Source organism: Schistocerca cancellata, chromosome 5 (assembly GCF_023864275.1).
Source record: "Schistocerca cancellata isolate TAMUIC-IGC-003103 chromosome 5, iqSchCanc2.1, whole genome shotgun sequence".
Lineage (NCBI taxonomy): Eukaryota > Metazoa > Arthropoda > Insecta > Orthoptera > Acrididae > Schistocerca > Schistocerca cancellata.
Genome location: NC_064630.1, coordinates 323771807 through 323797609, shown reverse-complemented (window position 1 = coordinate 323797609; position 25803 = coordinate 323771807). Strand labels below are relative to the sequence as shown.

Here is a 25803-nt window from a genome sequence, read left to right as displayed (position 1 = left end):
TTAGATCCACAAGACCAGAACAACAGAAAGAAGACAAGTTTGCTTTGATATCAGAAATCTGGTAAGAGTTCATTGTGAATCCACAATGTATCTACATACTGGGTCCATATATAACAATCGACAAACAGCTTTCTTCTTCCAAGTACTGCTGCAGATGCACACAGTTCATGGCCTCAAAACCAGAAAAATACGGAAAAGAGTATTGGACAGAAGTAGATAAAGAATCCAAATATATTGTGAATGTTTTCTGTTGTCTAGGAAAATATGACACTATGACCAATGATGAGCATCTTGGTGATTTTGTTGTGAAAAAATTGATGCAACCTTGCCTCAATGAAGGAAGAAATTTCATATGTGACAATTTTTTCACCTCCTTGTCTCTCTCTGAAACCTTGAAAGCACATGCAACAAGTCTAGTGGCTACCATAAATTGACCTCATGGGAAATTCCAATCTGTATCAATAAGGCAAGAGAAATGTCATACAGCACAGTGTTGTTGAATATCATCACACCGACAGTTTACCAGGGAAAGGGCAACAAGAATGTCCTGATTCTCAGCGCTTTGCATCTGTATCTTACAATTGAAGATGGTTTGAAAAGAAACCAAATACAGTTATATTTTATAAGGCTCTGAATATGGAGTGGACGTGGTCAACCAAATGGCTCGCAAATACTCTGTCAAAGCACCATCGAGATATTGGCCTGTTCGCACACTTTACAACTTGCTGGATTTGGCTGGGATAAATGCCTGGGTATTGTACAATACTCTAAATGAGAAAAAGTTGAAACACAGAGACCTCGTACTGCAGCTGGGGGATGAGCTTGCTGAGAAGTATCTCTGTTACAACTGAGGACATTCCTGAGAGACAAGAAAAGTGAACACCTTACCTTGTAAAGTCTAACTGTGAAGGAAACAAATCATTTGTAAAGTGTCATATGTTCAAGAAAACTGTCTGCAACAAATGTTCATCAAAAGACTGTTATTTGTGCTCATTATGTGATGGTAGTCAGTAAGAGCACCTAGCACACATGTAAGTTTTTTAAAATAGTAAATGATAATTTGTGAAAAGCTTCTTTATTCTTGTTGATTTCATAATCAGTTTTCCAGCACTTCAAAGAATAGATTCATTAGTAGAACAATAACACACTGACAAAAGATAATAAAAGGAAAAGATTTGCAGGTCCTTAGTAAACCAGCCACGATTGTAGATATGTCCAAATAGCAGCGGTTCTAGTGTCAAAGTGATGCAACTTCAATATCGCAAAAATGATGTCAATCACATCTTTTTCAAACATTTCCATTCCAAAGTTTGCCAGTTACCAGAAAATCTTGAAATTCCAATACAATTTTCCAGTTTGCACTGAAATACCATGGAGCATTAAAACTTACCCTGGAGAACTAAAACTTCAGGAAGAGATGGTAAAAGAACTCCAGCTCTGTGCCACACCGGCATTATCAATGAATAGTATCACACATTTTACAAGAGTCTTCAAGAAGAGAGACTTGGACATTCAGACTGTGAAGGCAACAGTTGTGATGAAGTTAGCTAGAAAGTGAACATTCAGTGGTGACATAGGTACAAAAATCCACTAACATGTTTTTATTTAAACTGTAACTGATCTGATTTTAATGAGTAAATTAACTTCTTATATTATGTTTTGGCAAACCAAGTGCTTATCTCCAATCATAATGACAGATCTCCTTAGCAATATATGAAATGGTTAAGTACTATGTTTAAAGGTGTATTACCATCTGACAACTTTTTAAGTGTATTCTTGCACAGTATAGAAATTTTTCAATATACTTTGTAGTACATCACGCAGGTTACATCCTAAAATACCTACATTCATCTCTCCTGTAAAGTACCTAAAATGGAATTATGTTCCTCTGATCCTCATACAATGAAATGCTCTGATCATGATGCATAGTTAGTTAGGATGAATGAGATGGTGCCTTACAGTGTAGATACTCTTCAGTGGAAACCAGAATAATTAATGAATTCAGAACAAATGTTTTTAAGAATAGTTTACAAGAGATGATCTCTGATAAAATTTATAATGAACCCAAATGTTGACCTAAAATTTAATCTATTCCATGATAAATTTAAATCATTATTTGAAAATAGCTTTTCGCATAAGCTAATCAGGAAGGACACCATGGATAGCTAGAGGGATCTTGTGAAAGGAAGAGGGAATTGTTTTTTTGGCAAGAGCAAGTAAAGGTCCTGCAACAGTTGTACACTACAAAAACTGCTCAAAATTACTACGACAAGTTATTAAAAAATCAAGGAACATACATAACATGTCAGAAATCAGTAATTTTGACAACAGACTTAAGGCTATATGGAATGTAGTGAAATGAGAGACACGACAACCAGCCAAAGAACAGGACATCACCAATATGGACTTAAATGGAAACACTGTAAATGATGAGTGACAGGTAGCAAATGCATTTATTAATTATTTCTTAAATATAGGGACAAACAGTTAAAGAGAAAAAGCACGGCAGTATGTTGAAGAAACAATTTCATAAAATTCAATCATACAACTGAATAACCAATTTCTCCCTTATAATAAGCCATCTCTTATCATCTGAAATTTGTAATAGATCACTAATTCAAGACATTCTTCCATACAGAGTGAAGAAAGCTATTGTTAAATATCTCTATAAGGAATGTGACAGGAGAGGCATCAATAATTACCGACCTATTTCACCAATGATGTCATTTTCAAAAAAAAAATTTCAGAAGGTGGTGTATTCTAGAGTAATATCCCAGCAGAGCAACAGTAAGATCCTTAGTAAATCATAATTTGAATTTCAGAAGAGCTGCTGAACTGAGAATGCCATTTACATGTTCACTCACCAAATTGTTCAAGTATAAAACAACAAAATAGCATCTGCTGGTATTTTCTATGATCTATCTAAGGGCATTTTGACTGTGGTCCAAAATACCCACTAGATAAACTAAGTTTTTGTGGAACTGACGATATAGCCAAGAAGCAGTGGATAAAGCCACATCCAGCCAAGTGAATGCAGAGAGTTATACTAAGTAATTCAACCAGTGTAATCTTGGGAGATTCCTCTGACTGAGGAGGAATCACATATTAAGTTCCACAGGGTTTAACCTTAAATCCGCAATTGTTTGTCCCACATGCAAATGATCTTCCATCTAATAAACAGCAAGCAGAGTTAGTATGTTTTGCAGATTACACTACTATTATAATTAATCCTAACATACATACATACAGCAACAGAAGAAATGCTAAACAAAGTTGTTAACACGATCACTGACTGGTTTTCTGCGAATAGTATCACTCTCCATTTTGAAACGATACAACATATTCAGTTCTGAACATCTAGAAGTCCTATACGAATGATAAGTGTAACACACAGTGAGGAAATAATAAACAGGCTGAGAACTTCAAAATTTTTAGATCTCCATATTGATGAGTAAAACGAGTAATGAGATGAGATTGATTTAAACATGAAAAAACACTTTTTGGAACGCTTAAAACAACTTAATTCAGTCACATTTGCATTTAGAATCATTGCCAAATCTTGGGGAGACATAAATTAGTATGTTGACAAATTTAGCATATTTTCATTCAGTAACATCATATCGAACAATGTTCTGGGGTAATTCTTCTTTCAGAAAGAAAGTCTTCATTGCTCAAAACTTGCTTGCTGTAAGAATAATATGTGGTGCTCATCCACTGTCATCTTGTAGACATCTGCCTAAGGAATTGGGCATTCTGACTACTGCCTCACAGTATATTTATTCCCTCAAGGAGTTTGTTATAAATAATTCACTGCAGCTCCAAAGGCACAATGATGTACATAATCACAACAGCAGAAGGAAAAATAACATTCATTGCTCCACAATAAGGTTGTCTTTAGCACTAAAAGGGGTGCACGCTGCTGCAACTAAAATTTTCAATCACTTATCCAGTGATATAAAATGTCCTCCTATTCTGTAGAATGATTTCTGTTTTGCATAGAATAATTTCTGTTATTGTAACATGCAAAAGGTGGTGGGTAATTTAATTTTAAGAAAAAGTGTTCAATGTGTAGCTATATTTACAAATTAATTTGCCATATGAATGTAAAATGGCTTGTTCCACATCATTATAATTTATTGTGCAAGTGATCCATGGAACACACGAAACTAATTAACTAACAGATCAGGATGTTACTATGCCACTGAGTGCTATTGAGTGGCTAAAACTAAGCCCTTCTGTTATATTAGAATGGTCCCAAAGTCTCCGTGGAGGAAATTTGACATATTTGGACAGTTATTTCAGAATTTCTCTAACTGTCGAAATTTACAGAGGAAGAAATTGAGGGCACTGGTACAACAATGGTAAAGAGAATGGGGAATGTGGAAAGAGTGGACAGTGTTTCGCAAATCAATCTTTTCACCGAGAAAGAATTCATTGCCCACTTGAATGCAGCATACGAAAGTGAAGATTTATATTTGAGAATGATTGACATCTGCCAACCACTACACCAATCTTTGATCCTCTACAGGTTTTTCTGCATACTGCTACAGTCTTCTGGAATTTCAAACTCCCTGTAGAGAACAGCATCATCTGTGAACATCTTCTCAAAGCATCTGATATCCAGTTATGCACAATTCACACTTTTATTTTTACATTGTTTTGTCATTTTCATGGCCAAGAACTGAAAATACACTGACAGAAAAAAATTACAACACCAAGGACTCATGTGACATAAACTAAAGTTGGTAGGTGTTCGTCTAAAAGACGATGTTTATTCAAATTTTACACCAATCACATAGCAGTGGCACTAGTAGCACTACTATGAGGATGCGAATCAGGTTTGCTTTAAATACATGCTGTAACTGTTGTGAGCATTAGTTACCTTTTGAGATGGGATGTGGTGAGCTGATGTTAGTCAAGAATGCCTTTATGGCAACAAAAGCACCATTATCAATACCTCACTGAGTTAGGACGAGGTTGCGTAATAAGGTTACAACAAGCTGGACGGGTTCCTTCTGTGATACTGCAGAAAGATGTGGCAGGAATGTAGCTTATGTGGCAGGAATGTAGCCACTGTACATGATTGCTGGCAGTAGTGGGCACAAGAATGTACAGTCACAAGAAGACCAGGTTTTGGATGACCACCTGGCACTACCGAGAGGGAAGACCAGTTGGCACCACAGTGACACAAAAAACTGTTACAAAGTGGTTATTCATGGGTAGCTCCAAGCCATATGCCCTGTAGCATAAATTTCACTGACCCCAAACCATCACCATCTGTGACTTCAATGGTGTCAAGAGAGAGCTCATTGGAGGGCAGGGTGGAGGTCTGTTGTGTTATCTGTTGAAAGCTGGTTCTGCCTCGGTGCCAGTGATGGCCGTGTGTTGGCCAGGTGGAGGCCACTTGAGGGCCTGCAACCAACCTTTCTGCTTGCTAGATGCACTGAACTTACACCTGCAGTTATGGTCTGGGGTGTGATTCATATGACAGCAGGAGCACTCTCGTGGTTGTCCCATGCACCCTGACTGCAGATTTGAAAGTCAATCTGGTATTTTGACCTGCTGTGCTGCCATTCGTGAGCAGCATTCCAGGGGGAGTTTTCCAACAGGATAAAGCTTGCCCACATAACTGCTTTGTAACCCAACATACTGTACAGAGTGTTAGTGTGTTGCCTCGACTTACTCAATCACCAGATCTGTCTCCAATCGAGCATATGTGGGACATCATCAGATGCTAACTCCAGTGTCATCCATAAACAGCACTAACCATACCTATGATGACTGACTAAGTGTAACAGGCATGGAACTCCATCCCACAAACTGGCATCTGGCACAATACAATGCACGCACATCTGCATGCTTGCATTCAATATTCTGACAGTTACATTGGTTACTAATGTATCAGCATTTCACATTCACAATGGCATATCTCGCATTTACGTTAATCACTTAAATATGTTACCTAAACAAATATAGTCTGAAAATTTCATTACTCTACATTAATTATTTCTTGATGTTGCAATTTATTTCCATCTGTGTATGTCATTCCTCAGGTAATAGAAGTTGCACCAAGTCTAGTATCCAACTGACCAAATCCGGAAAATTGAAGATGCCAGTTACACAGCATTGTTTCTTCACCAATGAATAGAATAGTTGCAACAGAGTGACAGACAGTTAGGAGGTACCGGAAGCATCTACTTGTCCTGGCATCGAGCAGAAATATAAAGTAAAATAGAAGTGTTAGATAGAGAGTATGCATCCAGTTGTAGACTGTCGTTTTGTCATTTAGGAGTATAATGTGGGTATGGGTGGTGTAGACCCTTACGGACAGCACTAGGAGTATTACCAAACATGGTTCAGAAACAGAAAATGGCCAGTAAGGTATTTACTGCACTTCAAAGAATTTTCTGTATTTAACTGCTAATTTTTGGATGGGCAATACTGGTACAAAAACCAGACTTAAAAAAGAATGTTGTGAAACATTTAAGTATAGGTTATCTCTTGACCAGACAGGGTTAAGAGAACAAAATAGTGTAAGGTACAGCTACAGGGTGAGTTAAACATTCCAGAGAGGCAAAATATTATGAATGCCATTCAAAACCAGATTTGGATAAGCAATATAATACATTTTCTGGTATCCTATGCCCAGTGATCTTGAAAGCCTGGTAGAAAGCATGGGATTTTACTGCAGCCAGTAGACACTGCTACATCTGCGAGCAGTATATTGCTGTACTGCAGCACTGGCCTTGCAGTGCAGCAAAGCCGAGTCCATCTTGCTCAGCAGTTAGTGTTCACGGTTGTACTATAAAGCTAACTGCATTACGTCTCTGCATCCAGTGGTGTATTGCTACTCATTAAAAAAGCTTTGTTCTAGTATTTCCGCTTTACTAAATCTTTGTTACTCTGTTTGGATTACTTGCTGGACTTGTTCGTTTCTCATACCGTTTCCACTAGTCCATTCTTTATTGTTGACTTCTGTCTGCACTTGGTGATCTGCTGGTAGCATGTCCTTGCTGGGTGGCCAGCTCTGCTAGTTCTTTGAGTTCTTCCTTATCTTTTTCAGATTTCTGTCATAACATGTATGATCTCTGGCATATAGTGAAAGATATTTTGTCACCTGTAGTGTAACAGAATAAGCACTGCAATAGTAGAACTAAGCCAAGATTGGATTTTTTTATAAAACATTTTTATTAATAATTTTAATGATAGATATAAAATGTAGTATGTAAACTTTATAACATTGTCTAGCTTTAGTAGCTCAACTAAATGGTAGGTAGTGAGATGAAAATACAGTTGAAATAATCCTGGTCTGCTTTTTCCATTACCTTCGGTGAAAGAATTTAATTTCCTTTTTCTTCACTGTGCAATGTTTCGAAATGTTCAGGTATATCCACATGTACCATTATTTCATTAAAAAATTAAAGGTGGAATTGATCAATAGTATTGTGAATCCTACACTGACAACTAACATTAAGTACGGTAGCATCACAGGCAACTCGAAACATTGAAGCTGTAGTTTCATAACTTACATTGCACTTCTGTAGTGTTAGTTTCTGTAAAAAGAAGTAAATATCTTAAATACTGAGTTTTATACTGTTGTATAGTTTCAGTGTCTCAAGTTGGCAGCAAATATTTTTTAATGAGCACTGTTCATAGTAAAAAGTTTCCTCTTCTCTTCTCCCCTCCTCACACAGTAAATAGAAGTTCAATAGCAATCAAATCTTTATCTTCCAACGTATCGAATGCAAACACTTCATTATACTTCAAACTTCTTTTAGACGAACGTCCAGCAGTTGGTGCTTTACATGAAAGCAGTGTCATCCTGTGTGTCTTTACCTCTTCTGCCCTGAGATCTTGTTTGATACAATTCTCGCATCAGCGACGCCTTTTCTCTTTCTAATATTGTAATCCTTTCGCTTTTTCTACTGACTTCCTGAAAGAAAAAAAAAAGTAGCAATATTACATTTGTTATCTGGAAATTATACCTGGATTTACAATATTTTCAGTATTCTATATTAGATTGCTCTGATAAAAGTTTTAACAGCTTCTCTCAAGCCAACCTATTCCTCATGCAGTGTCTCCATCTAAGTTTGGAGTTTTAATAGTTTATGCTTTTCTGTAGTTCACTGATTAACATTGTCACTTATTAAATTCTTGTGAGCATGTATGGTTACTACTAACCTTTTCCACTCCAACAGTGAATTGCACTCGACATAGCGAATTTCATTTTTCACTCCATTGTTGAGCCTCATTCGAAACAATTTTTCACAGCTCTCACGTGCTCCATTCTACAACCTGACTGTACTAGGCATCAATGCTGCACAGTACTGCCTTCTACGACAGCTTGTGTTAATTCAGTGTTGAACTGTAGCAGTTGTATTGAGAGAAAGGTTGGAATTATTATGTCCAGTTTAGTAGACGTGAATTGACTAGTTCTTCATGCATAGTCCTTTCTGAGGAAGAGACTGTAGAGCTTTTAGAGGAATGTCTAAGTGAAAATGAGAGAGACAATGACTTTGATGACTACAATGATTCATTTGTAAATAATTTGAGTGGAATAATGATGGAAACAGTCCACCCTTAAGAGTTTAATAAGGAATGTCACACAATCAAGAGTTTTGTACTGTAATGCTTATGTAAATATACTTGAAAGAAAGTGCACTAATTGCTTTAATGTATACCCTAATTGATGGTCAGTGACTTCACTGTTAGCACAATTCTCAGTGACCTGCTCACCACCTGGGCAGTGGCAATTTAAATAAGTGTGTGGAGACACCCTGTGTCTGCATTACAGAGCACAAAGAGTTAAGGTGTAAAATAGTGTGTTCCATCTAGTTACAGATTTTATACCAAAAAGTCCAGTCACTTTTCTTCATACAGCAATTCATTAACAATTGATGTGACTATAAACACTACAGGTATCTTTTCAAAGCTGATAAAAATTGAGCATGACTTGTTAAAATAACTGAAGGCCAAGCCATTAGAGATGAAAACTGTGTTAAAAATATAAAAATAATAACATATAAACATAAATAAATAAATCAATAAAATAAATAAGTCAATCAATCAATAACAATTCTGGGTGGAATATAAATATCTGTATCAGAAAACATAACTACTCATTGAATAGAAGAGATGCTGAGCAGCAGTCAATCAAACTCAAAAAGATAATTGATAGCTGATCTTTTGAACACAGATTTCTCCCACTCTGCTGCAGGACTATGCAGTACTATCATGTGTCTTTTGTTCCAAAGATTAATTGGTAATATTTTTTTTTTATACATGCATGTCTGCTGTTCAATACTGCTTTTGTCTGATGATGGTTGATCTTTCAAGCTCACAGAAATATTTCACTTCAACAAGGTTCACATTGCCCTGGCAGAAACAGTTGCAGCGACATTTTTTAAAATTCTGACACATTGTTGTTACCATCACAGAAACCTGAGCTGAAATATAAATGAGGAAAATGCAGAAGAAGTAATATTCAAGGATGTATCAATGACACATCAGAGCCAAAGGAAGTAGCAGAAAAACAAAGAGCTATTGTAGTGCACACATTGTAGCGATTGATCCCACAGCAAATGCTTGTGGTTGTGGATGTGGCATTAAGGCAGCCATGGACATGCATAAAGGCTGCTGTATGGTTATTTCACTTTGCTTGATATAGATAACTGCTGACATGCTTTTGGATCTCCCAGGATGACCTTTGTTGTAGTAGGACAATTACTACTACTACTACTACTACTACTACTAATTCTTCTTCTTAGCATGTCGTGACAATCAATTAAACCAAGTGTAGTGCATCTGCAATGGCAGCAGGTCCGCCACTACAGCCTGTGCCTCCTCCCTCAGCACCTGTTCCAGCCTTGTGGGGTGTCCCTGCTGTGGGGGCAGACCTGCCACCTTCTGCCTTCTCCCCCCCCCCCCCCACCCCAACCTCCTCCTGGCAGCTGCTGCCGAGCCTTCCCGCACTGTTTTTCTGCCACCGCCTGCCGGACCAGTCTCTCCGCGTCCTTTAACACTGGCGCCCCCGACCGAATGGCAGGCACCTTCAGTGTCGGCGCAATTCAACCATGTTGAGGAACTGAATGTCAAGATGCTACCAGCATCCTTGTCACTGGTCCTCTCTTCTGGTATTTCATGGGGGAGCAGCTGCTGCATGTCTCCACGCTTGTGCCACTTCTGCCCATACTCACTGGTTCCAGCCAGGAATCACCTTCCATCACCGCCATCATTGTCTGCGACAATCACCAAAGTCACTGTCTCTCTCATTTTCACTTAGACATTCCTCTAAAAGCTCTACAATCTCTTCCTCAGAATTTGCGCCTATTAAATTGAACATATGGATGTTTCAACAGTTGCTCCATCGCCCGCATTAGCAGAGCACTCTTTCCCCATGGTTGTGTGTGTGTGTGTTTTTTTATCATCCTATATTTAATAATCAGATAAGTACCATGGCACCAGGCTGCTGGTACACTACACTTAGAATGTTCCGCCAATGCCATATGGGCAGGCTGGCCACCAGAGGCTGCCCGTAGTGGGCCACATGACTTGTGGACACAGCATGGCATCTGCCATACCTCTGCCAGAGCCCTCTTTATAAGCACAGTGCAGCAGGCACTCACTCTCATACTGTATTCATACTTATTGTCAGCAACTGCTTGTATCAATACTTGGATTGTCTCTAAGTTCTCAACTGTCATTTATTTGTATGTGGAAGAAGAATAAACTTTGATTCATTGTGGCCAGGCCCGTTTGTCCCTTACAGTACAATACAATACACCTACTTGTTCCTATACTACTGATGAAAATAATGCAAGTGGTTCTTATGGAAACATCTTCTTTTACGAAATATTAGTAAGTAGCTTAGTGCCCGCTGCTTCACTTGGGTGTAATTGAATTTTTATGTTGTTCAAAAATTGGATCATCATCTAAGTTTTTCATGCTAATCAAGGCCATCTATATCTACATCTACATGATTACTCCGCTATTCACAATAAAGTGCCTGGCAGAGGGTTCAATGAACCACCTTCAAGCTGTCTCTCTACCGTTCCACTCTCGAACGGCACACAGGAAAAACGAGCACTTAAATTTTTCTGTGCGAGCCCTGATTTCTCTTATTTTATTGTGACGATCATTTCTCCCTATGTAGGTGGATGCCAACAGAATGTTTTCGCAATCAGAGGAGAAAACTGGTGATTGAAATTTCATGAGAAGGTCCCGTCGCAATGAAAAGCGCCTTTGTTTTAATGATTGCCACTCCAATTCACGTATCAGGTCTGTGACACTATTTCCCCTATTTCGCGATAATACAAAACGAGCTACCCTTCTTTGTACTTCTTCGATGTCATCCGTCAGTCCCACCCGATGAGGATCCTACACCGTGGAGCAATACTCCAGAATAGGGTGGACAAGCGTGGTCTAAGCAGTCTCTTTAGTAGACCTGTTGCACCTTCTAAGGGATATGCCAATGAATCGCAGTCTCTGGTTTGCTCTACCCACAATATTATCTATGTGATTGTTCCAATTTAGGTTATTTGTAATTGTAATCCCTAAGCATTTAGCTGAATTTACCGTCTTCAGATTTGGATGACTTACCGCGTAATCGAAATTTAGCTGATTTCTTTTAGTACTCACGTGAATAACTTCACACTTTTCCTTATTCAGGGTCAATTGCCACTTTTTGCAACATACAGATATCTTATCTTGATCATATGATGACTTAACAAGATGGTAAATGACAGCATCATCTGCAAACAATCTAAGACGGCTACTCAGATTGTCTCCTATGTCGTTAATATAGATCAGAAACAACAGAGGGCCTATAACACTTCCTTGGGAAACGCTGGATATTACTTATGTTTTACTCGATGACTTTCCATCTATTACTACGAACTGGGAACCTTTCTGATAGGAATCACGAATCCAGTCACACAACTGAGGCAATACTCCGTAGGCACACAGTTCAGTTAGAAGACGCTTGTGAGGAACGGTGTCTAAAGCCTTTTGGAAATCTAAAAATATGGAATCAATTTGACATCTTCTGTCGATAGCACTTATTACTTCATGAGTATAAAGAGCTAGTTGTGTTTCACAAGAATGATATTTTCTGAAACCGTGCTGACTATGTGTCAATAAATCATTTTCTTAGAGGTACTTCATAATGTTCAAATACAATATATGTTCCAAAACTCTACTGCAAATCGACGTTATTGATACAGACCTGTAATTCAGCGGTTTACTCCTACTTCCCTTTCTGGGTATTGGTGTGACTTGAGCAATTTTCCTGTCTTTAGGTACGGACTTTTCTGCGAGCGAGTGGTTGTATATAATTGCTAAATATGGAGCTATTTTATCAGCATAATCTGAGAGGAACCTGACTGGTATACAATCTGGACCAGAGGCCTTGCCTTTATTAAGCGATTTAAGCTGCTTCGTTACTCTGAGGATATCTACTTCTATGTTTCTCATCTTGGCAGTTGTTCTTGACTGGCATTCAGGAATATTAACTTTGTCTTCTTTGGTGAAGGAGTTTCAGAAAACCATGTTTAATAACTCTGCTTTAGTAGCACTGTCATCAGTGACTTCACCGTTGTCATCGCGCAGTGAAGGTACTGATTGCGTCTTGCCACTGGTGTGCTTTATGTATGACTAGAATTTCTTTGGGTTTTCTGCCAGATTTTGAGACAGAATTTCATTGTGGAAATTATTAAAAGCATCTCACATAGAAGTACGTGCCATATTTTGAACTTCTGTAAAACTTTGCCAAACTTGGCATTCTCTTAAATTTGGCATGCTTTTTTTGTTGCTTCTGCAACAACGATCTGACCTATTTTGTGTACCATGGCGGATCAGTACCATCACTTATTAATTTATGTGGTATATACCTCACAATTGCTGTCAATACTATCTCTCTGAAAACATCCACAACTTTTCTACAGTTACATGATCAGATCGGAAGGAGTGAAGACTGTCTCTTCAAAAGGCATTAAGAGCATTTTTATCAGCTTTTTTAAACAGATATACTTTGCGTTTCTTTTTGATGGGAAACATTCCAAGTGGGAAAAATATATCTAAAAACAAAGATGATGTAACTTACGAAACGAAGCGGTGGTATGTTGATAGAGACACTAACAAACACAAACACACACACAAAATTCAAGCTTTCGCAACCCACGGTTGCTTCATCAGAAAAGAGAGGACGAGAGGGAAAGACGAAAGGATGTGGGTTTTAAGGGAGAGGGTAAGGAGCCATTCCAATCCCGGGAGCGGAAAGACTTACCTTAGGGGGGAAAAAAGGGCAGGTATACACTCTCTCTCTCTCATGTGCGTGCGAGACACACACACACACACACACACACACACACACACACACACACACACACCATCCGCACATATGCAGACACAAGCAGACATTTGTAAAGGCAAAGAGTTTGGACAGAGATGTCAGTCGAGGCGAAAGTACAGAGGCAAAGATGTTATTGAATGACAGGTGAGGTATGAGCGGTGGCAACTTGAAATTAGCGGAGGTTGAGGCCTGGTGGGTGATGGGAAGAAAGGATATATTGAAGGGCAAGTTCCCATGTCCGGAGTTCTTACTGGTTGGTGTTAAAGGGAAGTATCCAGATAACCCGGACGGTGTAACACTGTGCCAAGATGTGCTGGCCGTGCACCAAGGCATGTTTAGCCACAGGGTGAACCTCATTACCAACAAATACTGTCTGCCTGTGTCCGTTCATGCAAATGGACAGTTTGTTGCTGATCAGTCCCACATAGAAAGCTTCACAGTGTAGGCAGGTCAGTTGGTAAATAACGTGGGTGCTGTCACACGTGGCTCTGCCTTTGATCGTGTACACCTTCCGGGTTACAGGACTGGGGTAGGTGGTGGTGGGAGGGTGAATGGGACAGGTTTTACACCGGGAGCGGTCACAAGGGTAGGAGCCAGAGGGTAGGGAAGGTGGTTTGGGGATTTCATAGGGATGAACCAAGAGGTTACGAAGGTTAGGTGGACGGCGGAAAGACACTCTTGGTGGAGTGGGGAGGATTTCATGAAGGATGGATCTCATTTCAGGGCAGGATTTGAGGAAGTATCCGTGCTGGAGAGCCACATTCAGAGTATGATCCAGTCCCAGAAAGTATCCTGTCACAAGCGGGGCACTTTTGGGATTCTTCTGTGGGCAGTTCTGGGTTTGGGGGGATGAGAAAGTGGCTCTGGTTATTTGCTTCTGTACCAGGTCGGGAGGGTAGTTGCGGGATGCGAAAGCTGTTTGCAGGTTGTTGGTGTAATGGTTCAGGGATTCAGGACTGGAGCAGATTCGTTTGCCACTAGATCAACACCTTCAACCCATTACATGCAGTATCCCATTCTTTATCAAAGACACCAACCACTTTCTCGAACGCCTGGAATCCTTACCCAATCTGTTACCCCCGGAAACCATCCTTGTAACCATTGATGCCACTTCCTTATACACAAATATCACACACGTCTAGGGCCTCGCTGCGATGGAGCACTTCCTTTCACGCCGATCACCTGCCACCCTACCTAGAACCTCTTTCCTCATTACCTTAGCCAGCTTCATCCTGACTCACAACTTCTTCACTTTCGAAGGCCTGACATACCAACAATTAAAGGGAACAGCCATGGGTAGCAGGATGGCCCCCTCATTCGCCAACCTATTTATGGGTCACTTAGAGGAAGCCTTCTTGGTTACCCAGGCCTGCCAACCCAAAGTTTGGTACAGATTTATTGATGACATCTTCGTGATCTGGACTCACAGTCAAGAAGAACTCCAGAATTTCCTCTGCAACCTCAACTCCTTTGGTTCCATCAGATTCATCTGGTCCTACTCCAAATCCCATGCCACTTTCCTCGACATTGACCTCCATCTGTCCAATGGCCAGCTTCACACATCCGTCCACATCAAACCCACCAACAAGCAACAGTACCTCCATTATGACAGCTGCCACCCATATCAAACGGTCCCTTCCCTACAGCACAGGTCTTTGTGGCAAACAAATCTGCTCCAGTCCTGAATCCCTGAACCATTACACCAACAACCTGAAAACAGCTTTGGCATCACGCAACTACCCTCCCGACCTGGTACAGAAGCAAATAACCAGAGCCACTTCCTCATCCCCCCAAACCCAGAACCGCCCACAGAAGAATCCCAAAAGTACCCACTTGTGACAGGATACTTTCCGGGACTGGATCATACTCTGAATGTGGCTCTCCAGCAGGGATACGACTTCCTCAAATCCTGCCCTGAAATGAGATCCATCCTTCACGAAATCCTCCCCACTCCACCAAGAGTGTCTTTCCGCCGTCCACCTAACCTTCGTAACCTCTTGGTTCATCCCTATGAAATCCCCAAACCACCTTCCCTACCCTCTGGCTCCTACCCTTGTGACCGCTCCCGGTGTAAAACCTGTCCCATGCACCCTCCCACCACCACCTACCCCAGTCCTGTAACCCAGAAGGTGTACACGATCAAAGGCAGAGCCACGTGTGACAGCACCCACGTGATTTACCAACTGACCTGCCTACACTGTGAAGCTTTCTATGTGGGAATGACCAGCAACAAACTGTCCATTTGCATGAACGGACACAGGCAGACAGTATTTGTTGGTAATGAGGTTCACCCTGTGGCTAAACATGCCTTGGTGCACGGCCAGCACATCTTGGCACAGTGTGTTACACCGTCCAGGTTATCTGGATACTTCCCACTGACGCCAACCTATCAGAACTCCGGAGATGGGAACTTGCCCTTCAATATATCCTCTCTTCCCATCACCTCCGCTAATTTCAAGTTGCCACCACTCATACCTCACCTGTCATTCAATGACATCTTTGCCTCTGTATTTCTGCCTCGACTGACATCTCTACCCAAACTCTTTGCCTTTACAAATGTCTGCTTGTGTCTGCATATGTGCGGATGGATATGTGTGTGTGCGCAAGAGTGTATACCTGTCCTTTTTTCCCCCAAGGTAAGTAAGTCATTCCGCTCCCTGGATTGGAATGACTCCTTACCCTCTCCCTTAAAACCCACATCCTTTTGTCTTTCCCTCTTCTTTCCTCTTTCCTGATGAAGCAACCGTGGGTTGTGAAAGCTTGAATTTTGTGTGTCTATCAACAAATTAAAAATAAGTTACAGTGATTGTTTATGCAGTTTTAGTAATGCACTGTTCTTCTATAGTATAAAGTTCCATTTAATAACAGATTGTAAGCCCCAAGTGGTGATATCTAGGTGACAAAGAAAGTCTTTCTACAGTGATGACTTAACATAAGCACTGCTGAATGCTTATCTCAAGGAACATTACAAGCACATATCACGTGGCGCCTCAATTTAGACCTGGACCCCTATCTTGACATACAAGAAACAGTCTATTTTAAGCTAGACAACAATATTAAAACCATAGTTCAAAGTTTAATTAGCATGTTATAACTAGCAAAACACTACTGGCATATGCTGTCATATATTTGTAATGGTCTGTCGGAGTACATCAAAAGATATGCTGTTACATGCTTTCTTTGTGCAGTACCAGACACTCTCAGTTGCTAAAGGTATTTTCATATTGAACATAGAGTGAGAAAAACTAAATAGACATTCTTTTGGCACTGTGGCCTCAGATCTTAACACTTCTGCATAAATGGCACTGGGGGATAACATGCACCAAGAATCTAGAAAAACATCGAGTGTATTGGCTTGGACTGACCAGAAAAAAAAAAAAAAGTTTCTCTTATGCCTGTTGTGCACTATGAACATGATACATTATGTGCTTCTTTTGCCCCTGACAATCTCTCATGCATCCACTAAAATGAATTTCTATCGATTTTGCAAGCCTGTTCTTAAATTCCATGTAATTGGTAATATTTATGCTCCCCCCCCCCCCCCCCCCCAGGTAAGTCTTTCCGCTCCCGGGATTGGAATGACTCCTTACCCTCTCCCTTAAAAACCACATCCTTTTGTCTTTCCCTCTCTTTCCTGAAGAAGCAACCATGGGTTGCGAAAGCTTGAAATTTGTGTGTGTGTTTATGTGTTTTCGAGAAAGCGCTGGTAGATAGACACATAAAAAACATACAAACACACACACAAATATCAAGCTTTCCCAACCCACGGTTGCTTCACCAGGAAAGAGGGAAGGAGAGGGAAAGACGAAAGGATGTGGGTTTTAAGGGAGAGGGTAAGGAGTCATTCCAATCCCAGGAGCGGAAAGACTTACCTTAGGGGGAAAAAGGGACAGCTATACACTCGCGTGCGCACACACACACACATATCCATCCGCACATATACAGACACAAGCAGACATATGTAAAGGCCATATATATATATATATATATATATATCTGTGTGTGTTTTGCATATGGGCTCAAACACAAAAGCAGAACCAGTCATCAAAGGAAAATCTTCAAATAAGAGGAGTTGTGTTTCTAATAACGGAGCATGTTTAAGTCGTACAAGTTAAAATCAGTCTGAACTCAGAACAGTGTAAGTCATTCAGTGAAAATTCAACTGAGGCAGCACTTAAAGGTCTTCTTGAATACATTACAAACATGAATGGAAAAAGCCACAGCAAACTACAGCACAGAAAGAAAATCTGGATTCTCTTCATACTTCACTACTCTTCGACAGATGCCTGTGTTGTATGTGTGCCAAGATGATAATTGGGCATAATAGAACAATACCAACAAATTTTGAGGGGTTGTAAATGGTGTCTTGAGGAACAAACTGAGGATGAGAACCCACACCCAGAAACATCACCTCCCTCATTGCTATAGACAGTTGAAGTTGTAGGGGCCATTGCCCATCTCTGGGCCCTCTCTGTGGTGGCAAATCTGAGTTTGTACATTGATGTCTCTGCCACTACTGCAGTAAAAGCTCCCACAGTGTCACTTTGGTGGGCCTGGATGATGCACTCAATGCTATCGAACACCCCGAATAATATCAGGTCCATTGGAAGGAGGTTTGCCGAGAAGTCACTGAGAACTCAGATCTGCCGCAGAAGGGGCTGCCTGACAGTAGGAATTTCCTCTGTAACTCCGACGTTCCAAAATGTTGTTAGATCATGTTCCCAGACACAGGTTCCCATCCTCAATTTGTTCCTCAAGGTCACCATTTACAACCTCTCAAAGTTTGTCAATATACTTCTGTCACATCCTTGACACACACACAATATTTTGTAGAATCAACATAATCCACATCTTGACATTTATCATGGACATGAAACTAATAGTCTACATAAACAAAAGAGAAATAAAAGTAGTGCAGTCCTCTGAATATTTGTGTCAAAATTCATGGCAAAGAGGAACATTATTCTGGATCAAACATTTTAATTTGGGCTGTCACTATTCTGGATATGACTGTTGGAAACCACAGTAAAGTGCAGGGGATAGGGTACAGGGTACGTCCCACTGTGTAGGGCTTTTTTCATTCCATTCACATATGGAGTGTGGCAAAATTAATTGCTTAAATGCCTCTGTTTGTGCTGCAATTAATCTAATCTTATCCTCATTATCCCTATGGGAGTGATATGTAAGAGGGTGTATTATATTCCTAGAGTCATCATTTAAAGCTAGTTTTGAAACTTTGTCAGTAGACTTTTCATCTATCTTCAAGAGACTCCACGTTCAGTTCTTTCACCTCTATGACTCTCCTGCGGGTTAAAGAAACCTGTAACAATTCATGTTGCTTTTCTCTGTATACACTGAATATCCTCTGCTAGTACTATCTCCCCCCCATGAGCCATGGACCTTGCCGTTGGTGGGGAGGCTTGCGTGCCTCAGCGATACAGATGGCCGTACCGTAGGTACAACCACAACGGAGGGGTATCTGTTGAGAGGCCAGACAAACGTGTGGTTCCTGAAGAGGGGCAGAAGCCTTTTCAGTAGTTGCAAGGGCAACAGTCTGGATGATTGACTGATCTGGCCTTGTAACAATAACCAAAACGGCATTGCTGTGCTGGTACTGCGAACGGCTGAAAGCAAGGGGGAAACTATGGCCGTAATTTTTCCCGAGGGCATGCAGCTTTACTGTATGATTAAATGATGATGGCGTCCTCTTGGGTAAAATATTCCGGAGGTAAAATAGTCCCCCATTCGGATCTCCGGGTGGGGACTACTCAAGAAGATGTCGTTATCAGGAGAAAGATAACTGGCGTCCTATGGATCGGAGCGTGGAATGTCAGATCCCTTAATCGGGCAGGTAGGTTAGAAAATTCAAAAAGGGAAACGGATAGGTTAAAGTTAGATATAGTGGGAATTAGTGAAGTTCGGTGGCAGGAGGAACAAGACTTCTGGTCAGGTGATTACAGGGATATAAACACAAAGTCAAATAGGGGTAATGCAGGAGTAGGTTTAATAATGAATAGGAAAATAGGAATGTGGGTAAGCTACTACGAACAGCATAGTGAACGCATTATTGTGGCCAAGATAGACACAAAGCCCACGCCTACTACAGTAGTACAAGTTTATATGCCAACTAGCTCTGCAAATGACGAAGAAATTGAAGAAATGTATGATGATATAAAAGAAATTATTCAGATAGTGAAGGGAGACGAAAATTTAATAGTCATGGGTGACTGGAATTCGAGTGTAGGAAAAGGGAGAGAAGGATACGTAGTAGGTGAATATGGATTGGGGGAGAGAAATGAAAGAGGAAGCCGCCTGGTAGAATTTTGCACAGAACACAACCTAATTATAGCTAACACTTGGTTTAAGAATCATGATAGAAGGTTATATACATGGAAGAAACCTGGAGATACTAAAAGGTATCAGATAGATTATATAATGGTAAGACAGAGATTTAGGAACCAGGTTTTAAATTGTAAGACATTTCCAGGGGCAGATGTGGACTCTGACCACAATCTATTGGTTATGACCTGTAGATTAAAACTGAAGATACTGCAAAAAGGTGGGAATTTAAGGAGATGGGACCTGGATAAACTGAAAGAACCAGAGGTTGTACAGAGTTTTAGGGAGAGCATAAGGGAACAATTGACAGGAATGGGGGAAAGAAATACAGTAGAAGAAGAATGGGTAGCTTTGAGGGATGAAGTAGTGAAGGCAGCAGAGGATCAAGTAGGTAAAAAGACCAGGGCTCTTAGAAATCCTTGGGTAACAGAAGAAATATTGAATTTAATTGATGAAAGGAGAAAATATAAAAATGCAGTAAATGAAGCAGGAAAAAAGGAATACAAACGTCTCAAAAATGAGATCGACAGGAAGTGCAAAATGGCTAAGCATGGATGGCTAGAGGACAAATGTAAGGATGTAGAGGCGTATCTCACTAGGGGTAAGATAGATACTGCCTACAGGAAAATTAAAGAGACCTTTGGAGATAAGAGAACCACTTGTATGAACATCAAGAGCTCTGATGGAAACCCAGTTCTAAGCAAAGAAGGGAAAGCAGAAAGGTGGAAGGAGTATATAGAGGGTCTATACAAGGGCGATGTACTTGAGGACAATATTATGGAAATGGAAGAGGATGTAGATGAAGATGAAATGGGAGATACGATACTGCGTGAAGAGTTTGACAGAGCACTGAAAGACCTGAGTCGAAACAGAGCCCCGGGAGTAGACAACATTCAATTAGAACTACTGACAGCCTTGGGAGAGCCAGTCCTGACAAAACTCTACCATCTGGTGAGCAAGATGTATGAAACAGGCTAAATACCCTCAGACTTCAAGAAGAATATAATAATTCCAATCCCAAAGAAAGCAGGTGTTGACAGATGTGAAAATTACCGAACAATCAGTTTAATAAGCCACAGCTGCGAAATACTAACACGAATTCTTTACAGCCGAATGGAAAAACTAGTAGAAGCCGACCTCGGGGAAGATCAATTTGTATTCCGTAGAAATACTGGAACACGTGAGGCAATACTGACCTTACAACTTATCTTAGAAGAAAGATTAAGGAAAGGCAAACCTATGTTTCTAGCATTTGTAGACTTAGAGAAAGCTTTTGACAATGTTGACTGGAATACTTTCTTTCAAATTCTAAAGGTGGCAGGGGTAAAATACAGGGAGCGAAAGGCTATTTACAATTTGTACAGAAACCAGATGGCAGTTATAAGAGTCGACGGACATGAAAGGGAAGCAGTGGTTGGGAAGGGAGTAAGACAGGGTTGTAGCCTCTCCCCGATGTTATTCAATCTGTATATTGAGCAAGCAGTAAAGGAAACAAAAGAAAAATTCGGAGTAGGTATTAAAATCCATGGAGAAGAAACCTTGAGGTTTGCCGATGACATTGTAATTCTGTCAGAGACAGCAAAGGACCTGGAAGAGCAGTTGTATGGAATGGACAGTGTCTTGAAAGGAGGATATAAGATGAACATTAACAAAAGCAAAACGAGGATAATGGAATGTAGTCGAATCAACTCGGGTGACGCTGAGGGAATTAGATTAGGAAATGAGACACTTAAAGTAGTAAAGGAGTTTTGCTATTTGGAGAGCAAAATAACTGATGATGGTCGAAGTAGAGAGGATATAAAATGTAGACTGGCAATGGCAAGGAAAGCGTTTCTGAAGAAGAGGAATTTGTTAACATCGAGTATAGATTTAAGTGTCAGGAAGTAGTTTCTGAAATTATTTGTATGGAAGTGAAAAATGGACGATAAATAGTTTGGACAAGAAGAGAATAGAAGCTTTCGAAATGTGGTGCTACAGAAGAATGCTGAAGATTAGATGGGTAGATCACATAACTAATGAGGAAGTATTGAATAGGATTGGGGAGAAGAGAAGTTTGTGGCACAACTTGACCAGAAGAAGGGATCGGTTGGTAGGACATGTTCTGAGGCATCAAGGGATCACCAATTTAGTATTGGAGGGCAGCGTGGAGGGTAAAAATCGTAGGGGGAGACCAAGAGATGAATACACTAAGCAGATTCAAAAGGATGTAGGTTGCAGTAGGTACTGGGAGATGAAGAAGCTTGCACAGGATCGAGTAGCATGGAGAGCTGCATCAAACCAGTCTCAGGACTGAAGACCACAACAACAACAACAACAACAACAGTACTATCTGTGGCAAAGGTCCCACACTGTTGAGAAATTTTCTGTTCTGCACTCATAGGTAGCACACTGCACCTAGTACACGTCCACGGCAGCACTCGGGAGGCCACAGCACCAAGTTATGACACCTGAAGATGGGCTTATAAGAGCCTGAAACAGTCACGTGATTATAAAAGAACTTTACAACTGAAGCGGTATTTTCTACCTCTGATTCTAGGATGGGTTGCACAAGTGATTGTCTGCAATCTCCTTCGCAGACTGCTTGCATTTCACTAGTGTTCTACCAATATAGCAGTCTTCCACTTGCTTTACCTACAGATGAGTCTGTGCGATTGTTCTATTTCATACACCTGTAAAGTGTTCTGCCTAGGTAATTGAATGAATTGACTTATTGCAACCTTGACTTGTTGATACTGTAGTCATGGGATACTACATTTTTCTGTCTCTTGAAGTGCACAATTTTACATTTGTCAACATTTAAAGCACTGCACCACTTTGAAATCTTATCAAGGTCTGACTGACTATTTGCAGAGCTTCATTCAAACTGTACTCTGTTGTAGATAACTGCTCCATCTGCAAAAAGTCTGATGTTACTATTAATATCATCTGCAAGATCATTAATATACAATATGAACAGCCTTAAGGTACACTTGAAGTTACTTCTACATCTGATGATGAGCTCCATCCAAGATAACGTGCATTCAAGTTCTCAGGCCTCCGATTTTTTTTCTAATTAACTACTAACCCGAAATCGATGAAACTGGCGTTACTTCTCGACGTAATCGCCCTGCAGACGTACACATTTTTCACAACGCTGACGCCATGATTCCATGGCAGTGGCGAAGGCTTCTTTAGGAGTCTGTTTTGACCACTGGAAAATCGCTGAGGCAATAGCAGCACGGCTGGTGAATGTGCGGCCACGGAGAGTGTCTTTCATTGTTGGAAAAAGCCAAAAGTCACTAGGAGCCAGGTCAGGTGAGTAGGGAGCATGAGGAATCACTTCAAAGTTGTTATCACGAAGAAACTGTTGCGTAACGTTAGCTCAATGTGCGGGTGCGTTGTCTTGGTGAAACAGCACACGCGCAGCCCTTCCTGGACGTTTTTGTTGCAATGCAGGAAGGAATTTGTTCTTCAAAACATTTTCATAGGATGCACCTGTTAGCGTAGTGCCCTTTGGAATGCAATGGGTAAGGATTACGCCCTCGCTGTCCCAGAACATGGACACCATCATTTTTTCAGCACTGGCGGTTACCCGAAATTTTTTTGGTGGCGATGAATCTGTGTGCTTCCATTGAGCTGACTGGCGCTTTGTTTCTGGATTGAAAAATGGCATCCATGTCTCATCCATTGTCACAACCGATGAAAAGTCCCATTCATGCTGTCGTTGCGCGTCAACATTGCTTGGCAACATGCCACACGGGCAGCCATGTGGTCGTCCGTCAGCATTCGTGGCACCCACCTGGATGACACTTTTTGCATTTTCAGGTCGTCATGCAGGATTGTGTGCACAGAACCCACAGAAATGCCAACTCTGGAGGTGATCTGTTCGACAGTCATTCGGCGATCCCCCAAAACAATTCTCTCCACTTTCTCGATCATGTCGTCAGACCGGCTTGTGCGAGCCCGAGGTTGTTTCGGTTTGTTGTCACACGATGTTCTGCCTTCATTAAACTGTCGCACCCACGAACGCACTTTCGACACATCCATAACTCCATCACCACATGTCTCCTTCAACTGTCGATGAATTTCAATTGGTTTCACACCACGCAAATTCAGAAAACGAATCATTGCACGCTGTTCAAGTAAGGAAAACGTCGCCATTTTAAGTATTTAAAACAGTTCTCATTCTCGCCGCTGGCGGTAAAATTCCATCTGCCATACGGTGCTGCCATCTCTGGGACGTATTGACAATGAACGCAGCCTCATTTTAAAACAATGCGCATGTTTCTATCTCTTTCCAGTCCGGAGAAAAAAAATCGGAGGCCTTAGAACTTGAATGCACCTCGTACTGCATCTATCTGACTGCCTTGATCTGTGGCTTTCATGAGGTCATATGAGAAAAGTGCGAGCTGGGTTTAACATTATCTACGTTTTTGAAATCCCTGCTGTTTCGCAGAGAGGAGGTCATTCTGTTCAAGATACGTCATTATGTTTGATCTTGGAACATGTTCTAAGATTCTACAACAAATGGATGTCAAGGATATTGTATAGTAGTTTTGTGGACCACTCCTGCTACCCTTCTTATAGATACATGTGACCTGTGCTTGCTTCTAGCTACTAGGAACAGTTTTTTGTTCAAAGATCTATAGTTAACAGAGGGGCTAACTCAGCTGTGAATTGGGTATTGAATCTGATACGAATTTCATCTGCACCTGTGGCTTTGTTCAATTTTAACAATTTCAACTGTTGCTCAATGCAACTGACTTGATATCTATTTCACTCACCTTTTCAGTGGCACAAGAATTTAAATGGGGCACTACTCCTTTTACAAAGGATGTTTGAAAACAGAGTTAAGCATTTATGCTTTTGCCTTTCTACTCTCAATTTTCATTTCTGACTTGTCCATAAGTGACTGAAAACTAACTTTAGGGTACTAACAGCCTTTACATAAGGCCAGAATTTCTATGGATTTTGTTATCATGAAGGTATACATTATTGATAATCACATTGTCTAAGTTGGTCCGGAAGAATACAATTTCAATTATTGTGATATGGGGGATCAAATATTTTGTGCTAAAAAGGAAAGGCTCTTGAAGGATGTACGGTCTACAGATACAAAAAAAGAATACTTACATTTTGTGAATATGTAATACAAGGAGGTAACTGTATTTAATAGTTTTACTGTATAATGAGACAAATGCATGGTTAGTGGGTAATTGTGTAGGTGCTCACTGTGTTACATATTTATGTAGCAGAATATTTCATGCTATGGGATACAGATTAGCTGTAAGAATATGTAGAACTGATAAAAACGTGGCAAACAAGTGAAGCAATATTTACTGATCTGCAGCCATATTATATTGTTAGTGCTGGCAGTTACGGAAAGATCGTTGACCATGGCTCAAACACAACAGGATATTTATGATGTGTGCTGACCAACTGAGTTCATGCACTAGACTATGTGTGTTTTGTATGTTTGAGAGAGCACAATAATACACAGTAACATGAAGCAAGGGTGTTTGCATACTACTGTGACGTTATCATCTTTGAGCTGAAGTTTTATACTGGTGCAGTTGCAAAGGAATTATTAGTGGCGTGACTCAGGCTTGAGGAATGGAGGATTAAACTAGTTACACTGTAAGTATCTGATAACAGCGCGTGGTCTGATTTGTGGAAATCACAAATCATCATTTGGTATAACGAGGAATGATGCGAGAGGATGGTAACATTTTATTTTGACTTGTTAAGCTAAGAATCATTAAAGAAAGTTCATTTCTGCATATTGCAATAATTAATATGTAGTCAGTGATTATCACATTATTATAGGAATTGAGGAAGCTCGCTCATAATCATTATGGTGTCCGAGTACATGGTTCGTACATCAAGGAGAAATACCTCATCACTGTAAAAATACTGGGGATACGTAATGTTGAGCACATTAAGCATCATTATCCAATGGAAGGAGAGAATACTTGATAATTAGTAGATGTCTCTTATGTACCTCAGTAATAAAAGAATGCATATCTTGATGGGATATGATGTATACAATGTTTACAAGTCTATTCAAGTATAAAATATTGACAAGGAAGACCACTGATTTAATGCATAAATGTGGGACTTTTTCCTCTTATTAGTTT

General features: G+C 40.4%; 1 protein-coding gene across 1 annotated transcript in view; it reads right to left on the bottom strand.

Moving 5' to 3' along the window:
• Positions 1-7193: 7193 nt before the first annotated feature.
• Positions 7194-25803, bottom strand: part of LOC126188894 (suppressor APC domain-containing protein 2) — a 121283-nt gene continuing 102673 nt past the window's right edge. Inside the window, exon 7 of the mRNA XM_049930582.1 lies at positions 7194-7933. Coding sequence (XP_049786539.1) covers positions 7802-7933 — 132 coding nt within the window. The 3' untranslated portion in view covers positions 7194-7801. The remainder of the gene's footprint in view (positions 7934-25803) is intronic.